Here is a 22,256-nt window from a genome sequence, read left to right as displayed (position 1 = left end):
GAACTAAAAGTATATGATGTATAAGCTTATGACATGATTCTTAAGATAGTCATAAATGAAAACTCTTTTTGTTAAGTTGAGAAATAAAATAGTTTATTTGTTACAGAAACAGTCTGTGGCAGAAACTGCTAGTTGCCTAGTGTAGTGACAATGGGAGTGAATATAGTGCAGTGTTTTGAATGTGACGTGACAACAATATGATGGAGACCGAGCTACCACCCGGCAGCTGCAATTCAACTGGTCACCTGTCCACTATTGGATGGAATATACCAGGTAAATTTGTTCCTATAAATATATATATATTTTTATACAATTTGACAGGCAAGTGGATGTTAGTAGTCAAATTTGTTGTTTGCCAAATGATGTGATGGTAATAATGTGCAATCTGTATTACAAATTTGTTATAAGCTTATCTATGATTTATTGTGGAATATAACTCAAATCATTGTTGTGATGTTGTATTTAACTTAATAAGTAGATTCGACATTCTATTACATTCTATAAAAATAGTACTAATAGTACTATAGATTATTGGAATTCCGGTGTTTACCTGAAGTTTCGGTGTTTACCTGAACTGGAATCAACATTAAGAGTAATCACATATTAATGCCTCTATGGTTATGGCTTTTTCAAAAGTACATACTACATAGATATAGAATTGTACATTGTGACCCATTTTAGGTACTGTTATTAAAGTACTCAAACACGTATAATATAGAGGACAATATTGGTTGAATGAATAAATTTGTATAAAATTATAATTGAAATGAAATAGTCCGTTAATTCGATTTCCGTTGGTGCAGGTCGCATGCACCACTCGGCGAGCACGCCGGCGGGCGTCGACGGCGGCGCTCGCACGCCTCCCGCCACGCCCAAGAAAGGCGGCAAGATGCTCGCCGTGCGCGTGCAGATGCTGGACGACTCCATATCCATGTTCCAGATACAGGTGAGCTATTTCGAAATATTACCATCAATGAGAATTAAGTTGATTCCCCACAGGAACGTACATCCATTTTATAAAGTTATTTTGTATGATTTAATTAAATGTGGAGCAATCGCCGTTGGTATTACTTTTAATTAGTTTAATTATATTATTATTATTCACTTGTCACTTAATTCTTTTACATTTCATATATTTGAGTTCGGCGCAGTGCGTTGCTAATGCCGCATGTAATATATTTGGCAGACTTTTATGGTCTACTGTCTGCTTGACGCAACATGTAAATTTTTATGGTAGGCTAGATTTTCGCTTTCCCAGAAATAGTCAAGGTGCTGAAATATTCAGCGGGATTGATAATTCTGATTAACAAACATTCCTTTAGTCTACGTTAAACTCCCAGGACTTATGGATTAGGATATTTAGGACTTGTATTATTTTCTAATGAAAATATAAGTGATGTAAGAGAAATTAAAAAAAAAAAAAAAGTCCTTGGCCGATAGTGTACCGAAGATTAACTTTACAACACTGTTTGGCTTGACCGTGTATGTTTTTGTTTTATGATATTTGTAGGTATTGAATAAACTAATCGCACTGCACGCAAAAATCGAATTTCGCCATTCTTGCAATTATTTTCAATCATGACAAACATTCAATTACTGTATCTCAATACCACTTAAGACCTCTTGCACTATAACCGAATTCAAAGCCACTTAGATTGTATTTAGGTACTTGCAGTTTGACAATGATTTCTATACAATTATATATCATAAATATAATTTGAATGCCAAAAGCGCTTAAAATGTTCCCCATTCAATGTATTGGCAGAGCATAGCGAACTGTTAGTTATGGTAATAACAATACCGATTTAGATATAATTTCTTCACGATGAACTTATTGTCAGCGGTCAAACAAACATAAAAAAATTACATAATAGTAATGTAAAGAACAGAAGTTTTAAGTCGCGCCAAAATCAAAGCAAATATAACATTCACATTGTAAACTTTCTGAGATACTGTGCAAATATCTATTCGTATTTCAGTAGCAAAAATTCTCTATTCTCTGACGTAACACAATTTCAATACTCCAATACGAAGAATACGTCTTGAGATATGATTTTGAGAAGATTGCCAATTTCGCTCTCTACTTCTTTCCTCTAAAATTACGTTATTACGTTCGTATTGACACTTGTTTTCATGCTAGTCCTAACGACTTGTCTCCTCTGCCACAGATTAAAGTGAAATTAAAAAAAAAGAATTTTAGTTTTTAAAAGTTAGATATTAGATTGCTAAATGATAATTCTCCGTTCTGAAATTTAGGATTAAATACATTTATATATCAAAGGACACGACTCACGAGGTTAGTCGTATAAAGGCCTAGGTATGAGATTTGCGAGTCACTAATGGCATCCATCGGGGCCTAATTGTTGTCTATACAGCAATATCTGACCTCTCCCGCAGCGGTTATTAACTAACGAGGGAAATATTTATTGGATGATAGTTTGTTTAATGTTGTTATTTACTTGTTATTCATTTGTTCGTTTCGTCGAAAAACAATTAGTTATTGACAATTAAATATTTCATTCGATTCATTGTTCTGTGGTTTCAGTTGTTCAAATGCATAGTAGATCAGCATTTCTTTTAAAAATCTTTTAATTACTATTGTTTGTCGTCTGCTCGATGTCATTTATTATTTGTTGAGAATCAATTGAATTTTTATTGATGATCAAGGATTATTGTATTGTCTGTCGGTTTTTTTTTGTTTCAGTTTCGAAAGTATCTTCTTTCTCCGAGTATATTATATTCTCTACTATAAAAACTGTGTCTAGGCCCTTAGGCTTATCAATATTTAATGTCACACAATTTTCTACAGTAGTGTTCGCTCCACACTTATATAAATGGGCTGAATGTCATCAATATCTTTGAATCCGGATCCACACCGTTGTCTCTCACCTTTTATATAGATACACTTCATATGCAGGCGTGGTTCTTTTTATGGTCGATAAAAAGGAATATACTACGTTGCACTGTTTATCAAGCCATTAAACTTGATCAGAAGGTGCAAATATAAAAAAGGCTAATTCTTGTGACTTTTTTATAACTGGTACAACGGACGATAGAGAAATATTTTCAAAATATTCACTTATGATTCAAATAATTGCAAATTTTACCGTCTCGTTATAAAACAATATTCTGCATGTAAACGCGTTTCCAAGCGAGACAAAAGATAAAAAAACTTTTTCATAGTAAAAATGATTTGTTCAAGTTCCATTAGTTTAGTCGCAGAAGAACTTTGGCTGTGTCGTATGAAATTTGAGTTTTATAAGTTTGCTACGAGTTCGCTCCTCGTCTGGAAGAATTTTTCATAAAAACTTTGTAAATATCGGTTGAAGTTCTTGAGCTAATAATCTTGATTTACTAGTTGGCTGTGAATCGATTTCAAATAGAACAGATTTTGAGAAGCTAATGCGATTATTTGATCATTTCGTTAATATGTTTAAGTGACCAAAGACCAACCCTTTGTTTATAGTCAAGAATATAAACATGGCCATCGAGCAGAGGCGAATAAATAGCCGTGGCACAAAAAGGTTACGTTCTAGTTTTTTTTTTTAATGTGATTAGTCGAAGGTATGATATTAAAAGTTACAAATACTTAACGTTATATTAAATGAATAAAGAAAACTCCGTAATATTTTAATATTAATAAACAGAAGTTAAATTAAAAGAGTAAACAAAAAATAATATTTATTCACAAAATATATTAGGCATTTTCGAAACATTATCGTTACCTTTTGACAGATATTCACATACATTCGTGTGAAACAGAAAATGTCTCGTATTCGAAGTTTGTTATAAAGTTTCCCCGTGTAAAGAGGTCGACGCCACCTCCGTCCATTAGAACGATGAACGTATCGAAGAAACTGTCGCGTTGTTCGCCTAGAAAGCATCTCTTTAACCCCCTTCTGTTTCTACTTAGAGCGTATATTAGGTCCTACCATGTACATACACTGCTGAAATAGATTCATGTACATTGTACATGGGTCGATGTATGTTGCACGAAGATGGAGCGAAGCTTTTAACTCGACAAGGACTTGGACGCATTATCGAATCATTCATGTGCCGATATCGAGATGTTTGAAATAAGATCTGAGTCTTATTACGATGTTTGTAGTTTAAAAAAAAAAAAACAAAACAGTATCTTTCTAACCAAGTCATTTACTTAAAAAATTAAACTATTGACTAGTACTGTAAATATCGGTCATGAACTTTTTATATGTCGATAGCTGTAAATTATGTAGTTCCCGACGACGCGGGTGACAATATACATACATACAGTATGATGTACGCTGCACTTTCAGAGATGTTACGATACCTTATTAGGAAAAACTGTAAACGTGTTTAGTCTTTAGGAACGTGTATTTTAAGTTTCGGTACGCTGTAGTCGAATAAGGAGATCTTTATACACCTTTATCAATACGATTACTCATTATCTCTACATAGAAGAAGACAAAGTCGTTTTCAGCTGTCTGTACTCTTAGATTTTATAAAGAACGCAACGGATTTTAATGTGGTTTTATTATTAAACATAGAGATTCAATACATGTGTTAACATCAATATTATTTTTTAAAATAAAACAAAACTCACACATCACAGAGTATATTTAATTTTACAAATCACATTTAAACACAATACGGAATATTATACTCAGTCAAATATATAACCTTGGATTGATTTCGCCATCGATTTACGAACTGAGAACTAATCTATTCACACAGTGCTCTTAAAATATTCAACCCTACTTACAATTATAATTTATTTTACTACCCTCCTTGTTGATTTTCTGACATTTTAATAAATATAGTAAAATCAAAATCATATTTATTTACAATATATCTAACTTATTTTACAAAGCTTATGTTTTAATTATTATTTCACAGCAAAACCGTGATTTTTACTTTACTAGTCGGAAAAAACAAGAATTTTTCTTTTTATGTTTTTGTTTCTACCTGAAAGTTGTAAATATACACTTATTGTAACCGTATAAGGGCAGGACCGGTAACTAATACAGTAAGTATTGTAGTTGTTGTAGTTATACATTGTAGATTTAAATCGAAACCATAATCATACATAAGTTGAATTTATATTTTTTACGGACGCGTACACCCGTAAAAAGTACTTTACCCGTAGGTGAAGTTCATACAAAGTCACATATCTCATTTCCCCCCCCCACTTTAAAGTTGATATTTTCAAAATCATATTCTCATAAAATGAACTGTACTCTACTGAACTCTAAATTAAATCTTTTTAGACTTAGTAGTTTTAGCTGTGCGTTAATGTCAGTCAGGGAAAATGATTTTATAATAATAGATAAAGCCGACGAATCCTTATCGCGTTGTGGTTGTATCTTGTAAGGTTGTGGGCGACGGTAAAGTAAACACTTGAGTGATGTCATAGGCGCCGTTACAGCTTTATCTTTAAACAAACGATTTCACGTCTTCCCGAACATTACCCCTTCAAAATTCTGACAGTTACATAACAGCTTTTGATAAAAGAAATTTGAAATAGCTCGAAGTTATTTGAGCAAGAAGTCAAGAAGCGACTTATTTGATTAATATTGTCCGTGTAAGATTACGAAGTAGAGCTCTTTTTTTGAATTGACATAAAAAAAATTGTCTTTTTTTATGTCAATTACTTTATTTCTTAAAAATAACTAAAGACGTTATTTTCAATCTACAAATCTAAAATACATCTAAAACTTATGTCCCATATCAATTGGACTAATTTTAACAATAGCATTGTTGGCACTAATACTGCTTACAAACACAATGTTTCCATAAGTTATTTTTACAAAATATTATCTCATATTAAATAGTATGAATATCATCAAACAATTTGGAGTGATAACGATCAATTTAAAATTTTAAAACACTTAAACGTTTTTCTCGTTATAATTGCATGGAAACAATGCCAAGGCGTGTCGTAACTTCTATTTAATATTCAACCTGGTTTATATTGTCGGCCATCGTTAGCCTGGAACGGATTCGGAAGTCCGCTTATGTGCGAACAAAGTAAACAAGGATGTGCATTCAAAATGTTTTATGTTTTCGTTTCATTTGCACAGTGCACAGAACATTACAACGACAGAACTTACGTCTGTTATTTGACAGTAAAATTAGAATACATCATTATATACACTACTAGCATCCCGCAGCTTCGTGCGGATAGAATAAGGTTCACAGATTAAATAAACTTGGTATCTTTGGGCCAAGAACATTCACACGTGTACCTAAAAGAACTTACCAAACCTTCATAACGATCGTATGAAACATTCGTTTTTATTTATAAGAAGTTTGTGGGTAGAACGTTTATTGAATTCTAACATCAACTCTGTAGTAATCAATTTCGACTCCATGTGATATCCTAAAATAAGATCAAATATAAAAGAGTTTACTAAGGTTCCATTTGCGAAGCAAAAATGTATTTTTGGGTCACGCAGGATTATGTCGAGTACAATGTTCCAGTAAGACCAAATTGCTGGAGCGCGCCAGATAGGTTTCTAGTAAGTGATAGATATGTAGCCCTACTCTTTTTGCTATGTACAAGTTTATGGATAAATGCTTATTCCGCAATGCAGTTGAAGAATTTAGAAGTTTGGCGATAGTGAAACAACGAATAGTTATCCTATTTCTAGAAAAACAGTAAAGGGGTCGTAAGTTTTGCTAATAGTAGTACCCGTAGTAGTTTATTTATTATTTTAATGTAGGTTAATCACATGAAATCAACAAAAGTCCATAGCGATAACCAACGAGCTCAAAGTAATGTATTAAAGTCTCATACTATTACATAAGATTCGCTTTGTAACAGTCAATAAATCTTAGCTAACGTACTCCCTCGCAGAATGGCGCTCTCAAGTTTCTGAATTGGATAACGGCTGCTTGATACCGTATCATTGACCTTTAGGGTGATCATACAACGACGTTTATCCGACATCTTGATACCATTATTAATAAATTTCGATTTGAGTAATACAATTTCGAACACACAATAAAGTAAGAATTGATCCATTCGTAACAATTTGAAGATTGTGCTAGAGTGAAATTATATCTTATCCGTATAACTTTTAGAAAGCCTCATAATTGATCGAGTGAGCTATTAGAGAGAACGTTGCGTCTGCATCAACCCTTATCAGGCGCAGCTGGCGGTTCGCCAGAAGTTATCAAGAAAAAGGCTTAGCCGGCAGTTTTGATTGCCTCGATGGCTCCATTGTGCCCCTTCTGTTACGCCATTCGGTCAACTTTGCCGACGATTTTGAACCGTCATATTTTTGAAAACTTCTTTTAGGTTTTCTTTCAATATTATCCAATCCAATATTATCTCATAACACTTCTTTTATTACTGTTCGCATTTTCAATTTATTGTGATATTTTTGTTTGCGTTGGAAGTAAAGTAACCTAATAGTATTAAATGTCATCCTGTATCGTCTATGGCCTGAGAACTTAAATTATTTATAAGTCTACTGCCAAAGCTGAAAACACTTCGAAAAAAACGTGGCCAACGCTTTTACGCACATTAAGATAAATTTCACCCGTTCGTTTTAGTTCATTTGTAATGCGTCACTCTATCTAGACATAAATATTCAAGCTTGAGAAGATAACAGGCGAAAAATTCATAGCTTCTCTCGTACTTTTCATCTAACTTCGTCTGACCACTCTCCAGCCTGTTTATAAATAATCATGTATAGATAAAAAACCGTCTATATACCGTTTGTTATCTCGATTATATTTTTTCCCAGAGCTGGGGCTGTAAAGTGCAAGCGATAAAATCTATTTAAAGGAGTAGTGCGCCTTGCGGGGTGTCACCTTTTTGACGTCAAAGAGAAGCCTCGTCGTAAATAACCGGGGGTTAAAATAAAGCGGGTCGCCCTAATTGCTTAACTTTACTTGGTCATGAGTCTTAATTTGCAAAAAATATGTGTTTTTTTTTAGTTTTTAACGTCGTTATTCAGCGGCTAATTCGTCTTAAGTATATATATATTTGACCTGTATATTTCTTATCCTTGTAATGTTTATAGCGTGACACGAATAATTTTTGCAATAGAACATCTTAAGGTTTTATGGTCTTGCGGAATCCTAAAAGTAACAATTACAGGTAATGTAACCTGTACTGGTTTGAACATAATGAGCAACATATTATATATAATATCATGTTACATACATACACAAACATTTTGTCTAGTAAATGGTCAACACTGCTCATAGACCTTAGCGGCGTAAGAAATATTAACCATTTCGTACGTTGCGAATGCGCCACCAACCTCAGTAGCTAAGATGTTATGTCCATTATGCCTGTAACTGCACTGGCTTACTCACCCTTCAAAGTTCAAACCTGAATACAACAATACCAAGTTGAATTGGCGGTAAAATGTATGATGAGTGTGAGGTTCATATTCAGACGGGCTGGCACAATCAAGTTTACATGATTTTGATATCTGTTCACATTTTTTCGTGGCAATTCGCATAACGATTTTTATAAAATGACTAGAAGCTAGAGATCAATCCGGTCAATACAATTGGTCAAGAACATTTCAAAATATACCACTTAACAAATCAACAGAGGATACACGAAGACATGCATCATAAATATAAGTGTATCTACCAATTTACTTTTAACGACTTTATTTATACGACTCGTCCCCTCGTGTACGCTCCGTCGGCTGTTTGGTCGCTCGTTATCGATACGAATGCACTGTTAATATTGTAGCGACAGGTTAGGTCGAGGACGCGTAATCGATTCTGAGCGGAAATTATTCGATTAAATACCTCACGTGCTAATCGACTCGGATGTTTGACTGAAGTTTGAATAAATTGGTATTTTCATTATCGTTTTGCAAGTTGAGAATGAGTCTGAGAGTTATGTATGTTATAGATTTAAGACGTGACGTCGTTGATTTGATTTAATTTATTGTATATAGGTATTAACTAATATTGGAAAGTATGTTCGTTTGTTACGCTTTAAGTCTTAACTTCTCAACTGATCATCATTAAATTATGTATAGACAATTTTAGGGTACAGAATAAGACGTAAGTATTACTTGATCACCCCTCACACGGGGGCGAAGACGCGGTCTGAAAATAGTATGAATATGATTATAAAATCTAGCATTGCTGTATAAAAACAAGAGATAGGGTTGGATGTACAAGGGTCAAGTTTCAAAGTGAAATGCTTGCTCGACTCAAAGGAAAAATATAACAGCGATGGTAATAGAAAAGCGAACGCGTCACTGGCGCACAATAAAAAGAAAAACAATAAAGCTAACTCAGCACTCGCTGCCGTGCAAATGTAAACTTTATTATTATATTATTTTTTATTTATTTTGCATAGTTGCGAAGTGTGGCCGTTAGCCCGTTAAGTATATAAGCGAAGCGAAATGACCGCGACGAATTCTTATCATTTTTATTATTGTAATTTGTTCTAGGGTTTCGCCAAACAGCGTCACTTTTTATTGTTATGTTTACGTTTAAATTTTGAGTGGACAGTGTAATTACTGGCATTACATCTTAGATTTCCCGCGTTTGGCGGGGTAAGACTTACTATCAGATAACTCATAAGTGTGCCTTCTTGTGTTCTTTCTGATCTAAAAATAAAAAGAATCTCCGCAAATGAATATGAAAAATCTTTTCGTAATAAAATATATTTGTAAAAAAAATTATAATCTATAACTTACAAAAGTCTTAAATGCCTATGTACTTTTATAATACCAGTAGTCGCCAGTGATACCGTTGGCGTTTTAGGGGTTATTCGTCAGTCGCGAGTCGTCAGGTAAAATACAAAGTAAGCCTATTTTCCTTCTTCAAGTTTGCTTAATTACAACTTTCAAATTCGATTCAATGATTTCGTCGTGAAAGAGTAACAGATAAACAGATAGACAGAGTTACTTTCGCATTTATAGTATTAGTATAGATTTTTCTAAAATATTGTTCCTAGGTAAGCCTAAGATTCAATGAAGCACTGAAATTTATAAGAAATTCCAATCCTGCAGTAAACGTACAAGCATCATGTTACGTTGACCCAAAGGATAACGATTTATCAACTAGAGCGGTATACAGAGCGCTATCGTCAAAGGAACATGATGTTTAATTATAGTCTCAAATGTTTTTGTTGTAAATATAAATTAAGTTTGAACTATAATTTAAAGCTTTTGTTTAATTTTCACCTTGTGTGTGTGAAAAATGTACCTTGCAAATAAATTTCAAATTAATGAAGCTGATTTTTTGCATCCATTTTTAGTGTTGTAGACTTAGTGCTATCAAGGGCTCTGTGCAAGTCCATATGGGTAGGTACCACCCACTTATATATTCTACTGCCAAATGACAATACTTTGTGTTGTTCTGTTCCGGGATTGAAGAGAGAATGAGCCAGTGTAACTAGGCACAACGGACATAATAACTTAGTTCCTAACCTAGTGGCGCATTGGAGATGGAAGGAATAATTAAAATTTCTTACGGTGCCAATGTTTATGGGCAATGGTGGTCACCATTGCCCATAAACATTACACTTACCATCACCGGGACCGTTTTCCCGTCCGCCTATCTAAAAAAATAAAAATAACTTTCATAAAAAAATACATTATATAATTTATACATATTTTTACAGTATTCATTCAAAACAGTTGCCATTTGATCGAATTGTAACTCTTTCTTCTTTAGCCATTTAACAGTATACTCGAGTTCTTGTAAATGATTCAAACATTAATCCCCTTTTATGTCTGTACACAATTTATATAATAAAAAAAAAAAATTGTAAAAAGGGTAATTCTGAATGGAATTTAAATTTAATATTTAGAAATCTATTTGATTAAATATTAACATTCATATCGATATCGAGTTTAGATTGTTAAATTTCCCAATCAATTTTGTAAATTAGTTTGTGGCTTCCAATTTTAATTATTAATAATCGGTATTTGAGATGGATTAACAGTCAGTTGGTAATTTTCTCACCAATTTGAAATGCTTAAACTAGGTCTGACGAATTGTAATTGTATCGGTGAGATCTATCAGTGACGATGAGTTAAGTTGGAGATCGTTTGCCTACAGGTGGTTGAGCGAATTTAACTTGAACGTGATTGAATTAAGATTAGGATTAAACAAGGATTAAGTCAACATCATAATTTTATTGTTAATTTTAACTTTAGTCAAATTCACGGGGCTTGTAAACGTGTATATAATATAAATGATAACAGCTGAATAAATTAATTAAATCTATATACGATTAAGAAAATAATACTTGTGTATTGATATGATATCATTTCTTATTCGAAAACCGATCGATTTGAGTGATATCAAAGTATCCTTATTATATTACATTAAGGAGGACGCAAAAAATACGCTTTGATCGGCACCTTATCAAAAGTAGTCCTCACCTGTCACTTTACAATTTATATGCAAAATTCCTTCGGAAATCAATATCGGGTACAGCAGCTGTCGACACGATGTAATACTTTATGCCGTAACTGTATCTACAAATCTCGTAACATCACAGTCGATCTTGAAGTTAAATTATGATTTGCATTTTTTAAAAGTGACAACCCCATAAATATAACACGGTTGGGGAACAACCTCCTCCCTAGACCCTATTCCAATAGAAGGTATAAACATAAAAAGACAGTAGAAGAAAGAGAGTAGTTAATAAATACCCATTTATTAAAGCAATATATCACAAAAATATGATTTTTATAATTTTTTCTGTTTATCTGTTCGTTTGTTACCGCTAATCTCGAAGACGGCTTTACCGATTTGGATGCGGTTTTCACTTATGTACTGTAGTTAAGTCGGGGTAACATATAGGCTTTTTTATGAAAATTGGTTTACAAATAAAAAAGTTATGTCAATAAAAAAAAATACATCTAAATATTTATTGATCAACCATAATATAATACTCTTACTTTTGAGGCTTAAAGTCACGCGAACGGAGTCGCGGGCCTTTAGTAATGTATTCAATAAAACAGTTAATATATCTTCATTTTTAATAAATGATATATCATTAATATATATTCAACATAACTACTTATATCCTCTATAATTTAATTAAAAGTTTCTATAACAATTTCGCCGACATTAAAAACGTAATATTTTTACGAATTCATAATGAATACTAAAGATTATTCAAGAAATCGATTAATCATACACTTTCAATGCCAAACTTGTTTATTTGCCTTTGCTCCTCCTGTGATTGGAATAGCCTAGTGAATGTTTTATTATTCTATCACAGTCCACCAACCCCAGTACCCAACTATTGGTGGTTACACATGTGTCAGAATTTCAAATGAAAATTCAATTATTTATACGTTCCTATTTTAAATTAACGTTATATTATGTAATTAGTTTTAACGCTCTCCCGTTAAATATTTACAAGATTTTTACTTTTTAAAGGATACAAATGAGGTTACAGTTTATTTCAGAAAAATGTTCGAAATCCCTCCAAATCTAGTAGAAATGTACTGCGCTGTAGTAAAATTTTGATCTGATTCGTTGACTAAAATCTTATATTCCTCGCCGTATTATAGCGTTCTCGGAATAATAAGATAATATTTACATTGTTCCTTCGTAATATTTTTTCTATAAGGATATAATGTATTTTCGTGTCGTGCCTCAAAATATCAACGTGACAAGATGATATTATGTTTCGGCGTTGAGACGTCAAAGTTGGAAAACAAATAACCTGCTTTTTATATATCTAAACTATAATAACTACTCAAAATATCGAAGAACCTATATTTGGACATATGTACTTAGTTACATATTCCATTTATTGTTTCGTTGGTAGAAGCTAGCTTATAAGTAGATCTCGAGATCAGACCGCAGGTCAGTGCAATAAAATTTGGTTTTTATGTCCAGAAATTATCAGTACCTTGGTGTCTGGAGGTTGACCTCAGAGGCCGAATCGTTTAGGAGGACAATATCCTATAACGTTAACCCTTTCGATAAATCTTTGTACTAGATTTAAAATATTAAGTTATTATTTTTTGGTTTACTATTTTTGAGTAAAGGCACCGTATAATCTTACTTAACTTACAAACTTAATTATATATTGTACCTCTAAAATAATTTTAATTCTTTTGTTGCAGTCAAAAGCACTTGGACGAGTATTGTTTGATCAAGTCTGTCGACAGCTGCACCTCCTAGAAGCAGATTATTTCGGACTCGAGTATCAAGATGCGAACGGAACTAAGGTAACACATTTATAGTTCAAAAAGGTTTAGTAATGTTTATTAAATATTATTTATGTCTCTTGTTCTTCATTGGTACCGATTTTATGACATGGATTTCATGTCTGATGTTGTGATTTAGTCGAGAATATTGGAGGTTCAAATTATTTGTTCATTTAATTTCAAATATACATCTATATTTTTGTATATTTAGAAGTTAACTGTGAATTGGCCATTATATCAACTGACACAAGAGACGTAACTTAGATTACCTAACGTTTGGAGCGGAATGTCTAATGCCTCTTAAAATTTTAATGCTTATTGACGGAGGCTACCTATTGAATAAACCATTCGCTAGTCAGATTGTTTTCTCTTAACAATCGAGCTTACAGTACAGTTACAATGTACCGGTTTTCGTGGCGTTGTAAAGATCTTGATCATGATATCTTGGGCTGGTTTTTTTTCAGTAGTTGATAGGAAAATTAGGAATATTGGTAGGTCGTTTTAAAAACTGCTGAAATATATATTTTTTGTCTTATAGTACTGGTTGGACGTCGAAAAGCCAATGTGCCGCCAAGTTGGTCTATCGATGTTGGAGCCAACGTTAAGGTTTTGCGTTAAGTTCTACACACCGGATCCTGCGAGACTCGAAGAGGAATTCACACGGTATCTCTTCTGTTTGCAAGTGAAACGAGACCTCGCACAGGGTTGTATACAATGCAACGAAAACACAGCAGCGTTGATGGCCAGCTACATCGTACAAGGTAAGAAATTTTACTTTTACTTTTTATTTTTTAGTTATGAAATGGTATTTGTTCTTATCCCGTTTATTGGTGTTTGGTTGTTGCGAAAACTGCAATAATCATGACTTAACAGGAACTATTTCTCTGTTTTGGAGTGATTTTACTTTTGGGTTGAATTGATGTGCTTAAATGAAACAAAAGGTTTGTTTTTTGTGTTTAACGACATACAAGCTTTACTACACAGTTAGCGTAACATTAAAAAAAAAAACAAATAAAAAATATACATAAAATGTGTTAAGAAAAAAACGAGAGGTGTCATTGGTCGTTGTCAACCTGGGACGAAGTTGCTTCACATAATACATTTTATTATACATAATACATTAAATAATAATATACACACCGATATAAATTAACAACGCTGAAGAATAATTAAATGACAAGGAATACAATAAAGAAATTAAGTTAATAAAAACCGTATATAAAAGAAAGAGATAGAGAGAATAGAAAAGAGAGGGAAAGGTTGTCTGGAGGGGCATAACGCTTTTTCATTAAATGACGATTTCTGCCAATTCACTCTACTGTAAGCTGGTTAAAAGAACATCGTTCCAAAAACTAAATAATAAAACAAAAGATAAACTACAAATCATTTAACTTCAAAAGAAAAATCTTGTATAATAAAAGCACTTGCGACAAAATGCTACGGACCAGTTGCCAAATTTTATTCCCAACAATGTATATTATATTCTATAACTATAGATACGTAACGTGGCAACATTATTACATACAGATATTCTGTAGAATAACGAAACTAAATTAGTTATATTCGTAATAAACACCATTATTTATACTATAATTCAGATCTTACTTTTCTTGACCATCTGAAAAAAATGGAAGGGTTTATGTATACTGTACTATATCTTCGTTCGTATTCGGATATGTATTAACAACCAATTCTGACAGTTATTATTTTTGCACTTGATTCAGTCGACTGTACGATCCTTCGGATTATATAACCTTATTCAAGCAACTATTCTTTATTTAAATATATTTAATTTTTTAAATCGAATGTGACTGCAGATTAGAGTATTTCAGTTTAATGTCAACAACAACTCAATGTAAGGTCATGTAAGGTTGGTATTACTATGTGCGTTCACAATCAGTACGAAGTGAATAGTGATTAGATTTCGTACTTTATTACTGACAAATTCTACCCTTCAAGTTGATTTCAGTTAGATGTACAGTAATACCACCAGTTTTCGAATTCGCAAAAGTTAATATATATTTACTGGGGCATGGTACTCGTTTCTATAAGATTCCAGGATTAATTTTACCTTGACCTATTAAAACATTTAAAGCTCATGTCAAAAATACATTGACAAATAAGGTATATTACTCAATAAATTAATTAATTATATAATTAATAAAAGCGTGAATATAAGCTTAATTGTACTTTAATATCATACTTGGCAATTTTTCTGCAATTGTGGAAAAGAGTAGCTACTGAGTTTCTTGCTGATTCTTCTCGGTATCTACTTTCCGAACTGTGAACCGTGGTTGCTTTACATTTAATTCAAAACTGTAACATGACGATTCAATATTGGTTTATGAACAACTATACTTGAATAAAGAGTATTTTGATTTTTAGACCTTTGCCCACGCGTAATAATGTTATGCAGTACATTATCATTACAATCTATTTTTTCAAATTGGTAAGTTATTTTAAAGTCTGTGTTTTTTTTTTTTAATTCTTGATGTTTGTATCTTTTGAATAAAAACGTAGTTCTTAATTGTTAAACGAACGATAGCTACTACGTTACCTGGGGGTAGATAGGGTTTAATACAATGTATATAATAATACGCGGTATGCTATGAATGGATGTCCTAGAAAAAGTTTATGAAAGCTCCGACTACGCGAAGAATTCGCTAGGGATTTATTGTCTGCACTCGGAGTAAAGTTTCGTATGTATGTAAACGGGATGCGTAGGCATTATTAAATGCTAGTTATGAATGTAATGCTTAGGTTGGGGGCGTGTGATTATATGTTACGATCTGTTAGTGGAGATTTCTTGTTATATAGTTATTACTTTTGGTAATCTGACAACGTTATAATGTGTACTCAGAAAACGTAAAAACGGAACTAAATGTCACATCTGAAAGACGTAGAGACTTGAAATTAGGAAGCAACCATCATTTCGTTTTTGTGGAGGCGCTCTAAGAACTTTGTGAAATATTGATTTTAACGAAAGCGTTACACTTTTCTTGATCTTTAACGTCATCCAATTCACCAGTTTCAAGCGTCGTTATTTTTAGCACTCCAAGATAGATGGAAATAAATTTAAATGTTTTATGTTGTATATATAGTAGTATGTATCATATCGAGTCAATCGTTATTAAAGGCGCTTATGATCAATAAGTCTCAGTAGCAAAAGCTACCCAAAATGTCTGTTCAGCAATACGGCTTACTGAAAAGTTGCCTTCATATCAAAACGTCCAACTATCGAAATACTAATTAGTAAAACGTCGACTGTTAATAAATGATATATAGTCATTGTGTTAATTTTTAAAGAACAGTCTGTAACGGAGTATAAAATTATAATTAAAATGTATATTAAATGCTTCGAAGTTGTTATATTGTATATAACGAGCTGCCCGTACCGACTTTGTTCGAGTGAAATAAAATTTCTCGATTGCAGCGCCACCTATCGAGTCCAATCTAAACCACACAGTGTCAAATAAACACTAAAATTACCACTTACCACTGGGTCCATAGGACCCTGACCCATCGGGTCAGAATTACATGACGCCCATTGGTCTAGGCCAAGTTGGATGAACCTAACTCACACACTAAAATTGTACCAAAATCAGAGCAACCGTTTCGGAGGATTTTAGTTACCTACAAACGTACAGAAGATTTATAAAAGATCTATTTAGTAAAATTACGATTTAAAAGAGTTTTTTATAGTGCCTTGAATTATAACGCTTTTAGACTGACATTATACGCCGCGTAACCATATAATAGGATTAGGCTATTCATTTCTATGAATCAGACACATTGAATTACATTAAATAAATAATATTTATGCAATTAATATTAAGTAAAATTGATTTTTTTAGTTATTTTTTTCCCTCGATATTTTATCATACAATGTAATGTTATTTATTTCACATGTACATTTAAGTATAATATTTTTATTACATTGATGATTTCTTTTAAACTCATTTTATGAGATACATGTTATAAATTGTTGTTTGTATTTGAGCTTACGTCATTTGATAATGACAATGCGCTGGCAGTTTGTATGGCTATAGATTTTCCCACTATAGTTTTCTTGTGAAAATATCTTGAGACCAGTATTCAATATAAAGTAAATTCATTGAATTGTTTTTTTTATTTAATGGCATTTACAGCGTGCAAACTGTTAATCGTTCTGTTATTTTATCCACTATTAATAGTTCATTATTATTATATCGTTATTTGTAACACGATTCAGCTTAACTGTTTATATCCACTTTAATTACTATACTTCTAAAATAGACTTTGCCGACTTCTTTTAGACGCCATTTTTGATTTACTTAGCTCACATTAAATAACATAAGAACAAAATAAACCAAGTCAAATAAAACTCTAATAATGCTTGAGGATTTTCATTACGTACGATTTTTGAATCCGAATTGCGATCTCGCAAGCGATTACCTCAGAGTAAATAACAATTATACCTCGATCTGAATTCCAGACCTGATTGGTTTTCGTAAATTACGATTTTTAAAGTCTAAGGCAAGGTTCAGAACAAATGAATGTTTTGTATTTATACGTGTGTACTTTTTTTATTGCTTTGCAGTGTCAGTAACACTGGTGATACTGTCAAATTACATATATATAAAGTTCATCAGAATTAAATAAACATTGAAAGTAGCGCCTCATTGGTATTGATTATTTCCCGAGTTTCTTAAATCCTTTGCTCAAATAATGGCACGGTATATGAAGTTTATTTGCGACGAATTAATTATATATGCATACGGATTTTAAAAATGTTAATTTTTTTTATTATTGTTCAAGATAAAAATGTTCATATGAAAAACGAAAATGGAACTGAAATGCGAAATAAAAAAAAAATCTAACAATTAGTTAAATTAAACGGATGTTACAAATTTTGAGTCAATTATACAAGAGCTTCCTTCTTTTGTTTCTATTTGTTAAAAAAAGAAACATTCGTCGAAATTATATCGCAAGAATATTAATTAAAGAGAGGACGTTAAGGCACAAATAACTTGATAATATGTACATGCTATTGTTATGCAATTGTTTCTGTACTTACGAGAACATGAAATTCAAGCGGGCGATACTCCGCAGAAGAGGTACTCATATTATAATAAGTAAAACTTCTCCGAAACGTGCTGCATGTTTTCATACAAGTTTTAATTATATTGGTTTAGTATATTTTGTCAGTTAGATCTAAAATATGTTTTCTCATTTATTACTGTAGATGAAAATATTTTGATAAAACTGATACATAAATTAAAACAAGCAGAGTTACATGAATATTATAAATGTAATAAAACTATAACGTTAAATGAGATATTCGTTGATCGTATGATTCTATTCTAAGGCTACTTTCTATTATATCAATAAAGAGAGCGAACGTCAATCTTTGAAAGTTTTCTTTGTCCTTATATGTAGCTCATGCCAATACAGTAAAGACAATAATATCAGTAAAAGTCAATAGATTTTGTATTCAAAGAGTTTCGAGCTTATTCTACTGTGTTGCTCCGAAGACAGTTGGTGAATTCATATCTGGTAGAATTTCTTGCAGTTTTGCAACACGAAATAAACACATATTAATGTTATTAAAATTCAGTGATGTTTAACTGGGTTGGAACCCACAAAACCATGCGAATCGAAATTACTAGTACAGGAGGTCGTATTTAAATTAATTTCAAATGACAAAGACGAGACAGTGACGCGTCATACATTAGTTACGAACACAATGACCGAGACCGACCTTCGGAGTTGGTCATCAATTATGCAAATGTTTACTTCATTTCACACTCATGGGAAAATTATTCATTAGGTCCTTTTCGAAGTAATTTAAATTTGTTAATTATTTGGCTTCCGAAATTATCTTATATTTCAATATTGTAAAATAGAATTAATTGCCATGCGATTAATATATATATATTTTAATAAATGTATTAAATAAAATTAATTTAGCAATAATGTGCCAGCAATCCCGGTTGATTTGCAGCCACAAGCTCACCAGCACAATTTAACGAAAATTTAAATGGGACCATTTCGGAATAATTCGCAAAAAAGGTTGCAACCCCGACTGACAATGCCGAAGTTATATCCGAATATATATGAAAAAATATAAATATTCAAATTAAAAATCTGCTTTTTTTAAATCGGTTAAATGAGATTTTTTTGCGTGCCGTATCTATTGCGACATGGAAATGAACACATTTTTTTTTAATTTTCCATGATGAAAATATCCTGCCCTCAGAATAGTCAGGGAACGAAACGCAGTCTAACTATGTAATTGCTTACAATTTTTAGTATGATGAAGAAGGCGGTTTCATTCTCATGGAGCTATCGTAACGTTGTTACGTCAAAGAGCGTTACTTGATTTGGAAAACTGTGTGACATATATTCGCCACGCGCTCAAGTCGTGTTATATTTTATTAAATTCACTTCTGTTTTTTCCTGTTTAACTTATGATACTAGGTGTGACGAATTATGAAGTACATTTTGAGAAATATGATAAATATCGCGGAAAATGTAAGATCAATAGAAGGAAAATGTAATTCAACGCAAAATTACTTGTTATCATTAAAATTATTTATGTACACAAGAATTATATTTATTATATATTAGATTACAAGTTTAAAAAAATCAAAATATAGTTGTGACATCCAAATCCACATCTTTAAGTATTAATGACATCCATCATTTAAGTATTAGCGCAAAAGTTTCAATCTCAAATATATAAAAGTATTTTGAAAATTCTTATTTATTCGTTTTTTTTTTAATAACATTAATTGAAACGCATGCTTGTGCCGTTGTTGATACTATCTTTATTTACTAAAATATTTTTTCATTATATTTTTTATTTTAATCCACTAATCGGCATTGGAGCATCGTTGTCGAACTCCTATTACTTTATTAGTCTAGCCTTTTTCTCAAACGGATCAAAGTCAAAGTAAAAATTCTTTATTCAATAGTGAAGTGAAGTTACACCTACTTATTGATAGTCAAAAATCTACCACCGGTTCGGAAATGAATACCTCGGACCTGAGAAGAACCGGCGAAAGAAACTCAGCGGGATATATATTTTTTTATATTAGGATAGTAGGTCTAAACCCAGTAGTATAACATTTATAGGTTGATAATTTGGCTGATATTGAATGCTTTGTTAATCTACGTTGCAGCCGAGTGTGGAGACTTCGTACCGGAAGACTACCCGGACCACACATACCTCAGCGGCTACAAGTTCTTTCCCGGGCAAGATTCAGAATCCGAGAGGCGGATAATGGAGAACCACAAGAAACATATGTGAGCCAAACTAATTCGTATAAGCTGTAAGCTGAGGACGGAATTCATATACACAAATTATAATTTACCTTATTAAAACATCTGCATACATCTATTATTATTAATAGTCCCACTGATTTATTATTGATTTTCAATATTAAAAACAATTATTTAAATTATAAGATTATTAAGAGTATTTAGTATACTTGATTAAAAATGCATTGTTAATGTTTCATAATTAAATTTGATCTTAATAAATAAACTATTATACTATAACTTATTATTATATTTTAATGTATTTATCTTAACTTGCAATGTCCTGAACTCTATGTCTCAGTTAAATATATAGTTGAGTAACATCTTTGTATTATCTAAATCGAATTTGAATTCTGGATTCATATTTTCTAAATAATCAAACATCTTACGACGATCGTGGTTTTTTGTTTTGTTGAAGTAGGCAATGGTGTTAGTATGTAGGAAACGAGGTCGTTTCATAGATTGTTTGCTCGGTTGTTGTTCTGTATGCATCTTTTACATTATGATAATGTATGCAAATTTCGTTGCAGCGGCCAAAGCCCTGCGGAGGCGGATTTGAATTTATTAGAAACAGCGCGAAGATGCGAATTATACGGTATGTAAAGCTATACACATTATACACCTGTTATTACTTCATCTATGTCAATGTTATAATTCAACTAGGTGGTCGTCCAGAGTTCGTACGGGTAAAATTCGTAAAAGTTAACATTTTTTTTAAGTTAAAATTTCCAATAATTGTCTTTAGTGGACGTCTAAGTCGTGAAAGAAGTACGTTCTTTACTACAGAAACTATGTTCAATTTCAAGTCAATCAACCTATTGTTTTCGTAATCTGGCGATGAATGATATTTAAAAATTCGAGATGTTGAAAAAGGAACATATTTTTTTAATTCAGTTAAAACAGTTTTTTTTTAATTGGTACAAAATGTTTGTATGTATGGACAGCAAAAGTATTTAAATTGCATTTATGTCTCACTCAAAAAAAATATCTTTAATTAAAATCTGTTACATGAATAAATTACATTATCTCTATCAATTTTATAAGAAATTGTATTTGTTGGTCTATTGATGAAATACTATATAAAAAAAAAGATATTCGCAGTTATTTTTTGCAATTATTATTAGCAGAAGTGGTATAACTCTCATGACCAGTTGTTATATCGGTATCAACCTTTCTTCACAAGAAAAAGTGATGTACTTGATTTTAGCAAAACGGTATTAATCTCTAACAAAGTTATCAAAAAACCATTTCTATATATGAACCCTATAATTTAACATATAGGTATAAAAGTACACGCAGCAAAGGATCACGAGGGCGTACCGCTCAACCTCGCAGTTGCACACATGGGAATCGCAGTTTTCCAACACTTCACTAAGATCAACACCTTCAGCTGGGCCAAGATCAGGAAAATATCATTTAAGAGAAAACGATTTCTTATCAAACTACATCCGGAGGGATATGTAAGTATTCGCCTCATACTTAGTCCTCATATCGTTTGCAACGGGGCCCGCGTCAGCAATAAACATATAATTGGAATAATACAGAGTGGAGATCCTTTGCAATAAATATGCCAAATTCCTTCCCAATAAACCAGCTGTCGAATCCAATATAATGCTGCAAGCTGCTACAAATACAAATCTTCTAACGTGTCCAATGTCCATCTCTAAGTAAATTAAAGATTTCCATAAGTAAAACTAACAGAACTTAAATGTTCCACTCAAACGTAACGGGCAAATGCTTTTTCTCTTGATAAGTAGAAGGATTTAGAGATAATTCCGCTGCATTAGAACTAATTATATTAGAAGTGGT

The 22,256-nt window shown here is 32.2% G+C and overlaps 1 protein-coding gene across 3 annotated transcripts in view; it reads left to right on the top strand.

Moving 5' to 3' along the window:
- The window catches only part of LOC125075629 (FERM, ARHGEF and pleckstrin domain-containing protein 1-like), a 52,192-nt gene that overhangs the window by 2,174 nt on the left and 27,762 nt on the right, over positions 1-22,256 (top strand). For all 3 annotated transcript variants that reach the window (XR_007120222.1, XR_007120221.1, XM_047687337.1), the window contains exons 2-8: positions 107-273; positions 804-946; positions 13,062-13,166; positions 13,684-13,906; positions 20,309-20,432; positions 20,978-21,042; positions 21,729-21,907. Coding sequence is in view for 1 of the 3 variants with exons in the window: in XM_047687337.1 (XP_047543293.1) it covers positions 198-273; positions 804-946; positions 13,062-13,166; positions 13,684-13,906; positions 20,309-20,432; positions 20,978-21,042; positions 21,729-21,907 (915 nt within the window). In the remaining 2 variants the exon portion in view is untranslated. The remainder of the gene's footprint in view (positions 1-106; positions 274-803; positions 947-13,061; positions 13,167-13,683; positions 13,907-20,308; positions 20,433-20,977; positions 21,043-21,728; positions 21,908-22,256) is intronic.

This window comes from Vanessa atalanta, chromosome 2, assembly GCF_905147765.1.
Source record: "Vanessa atalanta chromosome 2, ilVanAtal1.2, whole genome shotgun sequence".
NCBI classification, from domain to species: Eukaryota; Metazoa; Arthropoda; class Insecta; order Lepidoptera; family Nymphalidae; genus Vanessa; species Vanessa atalanta.
This window is presented reverse-complemented; position numbering and strand designations above follow the sequence as displayed.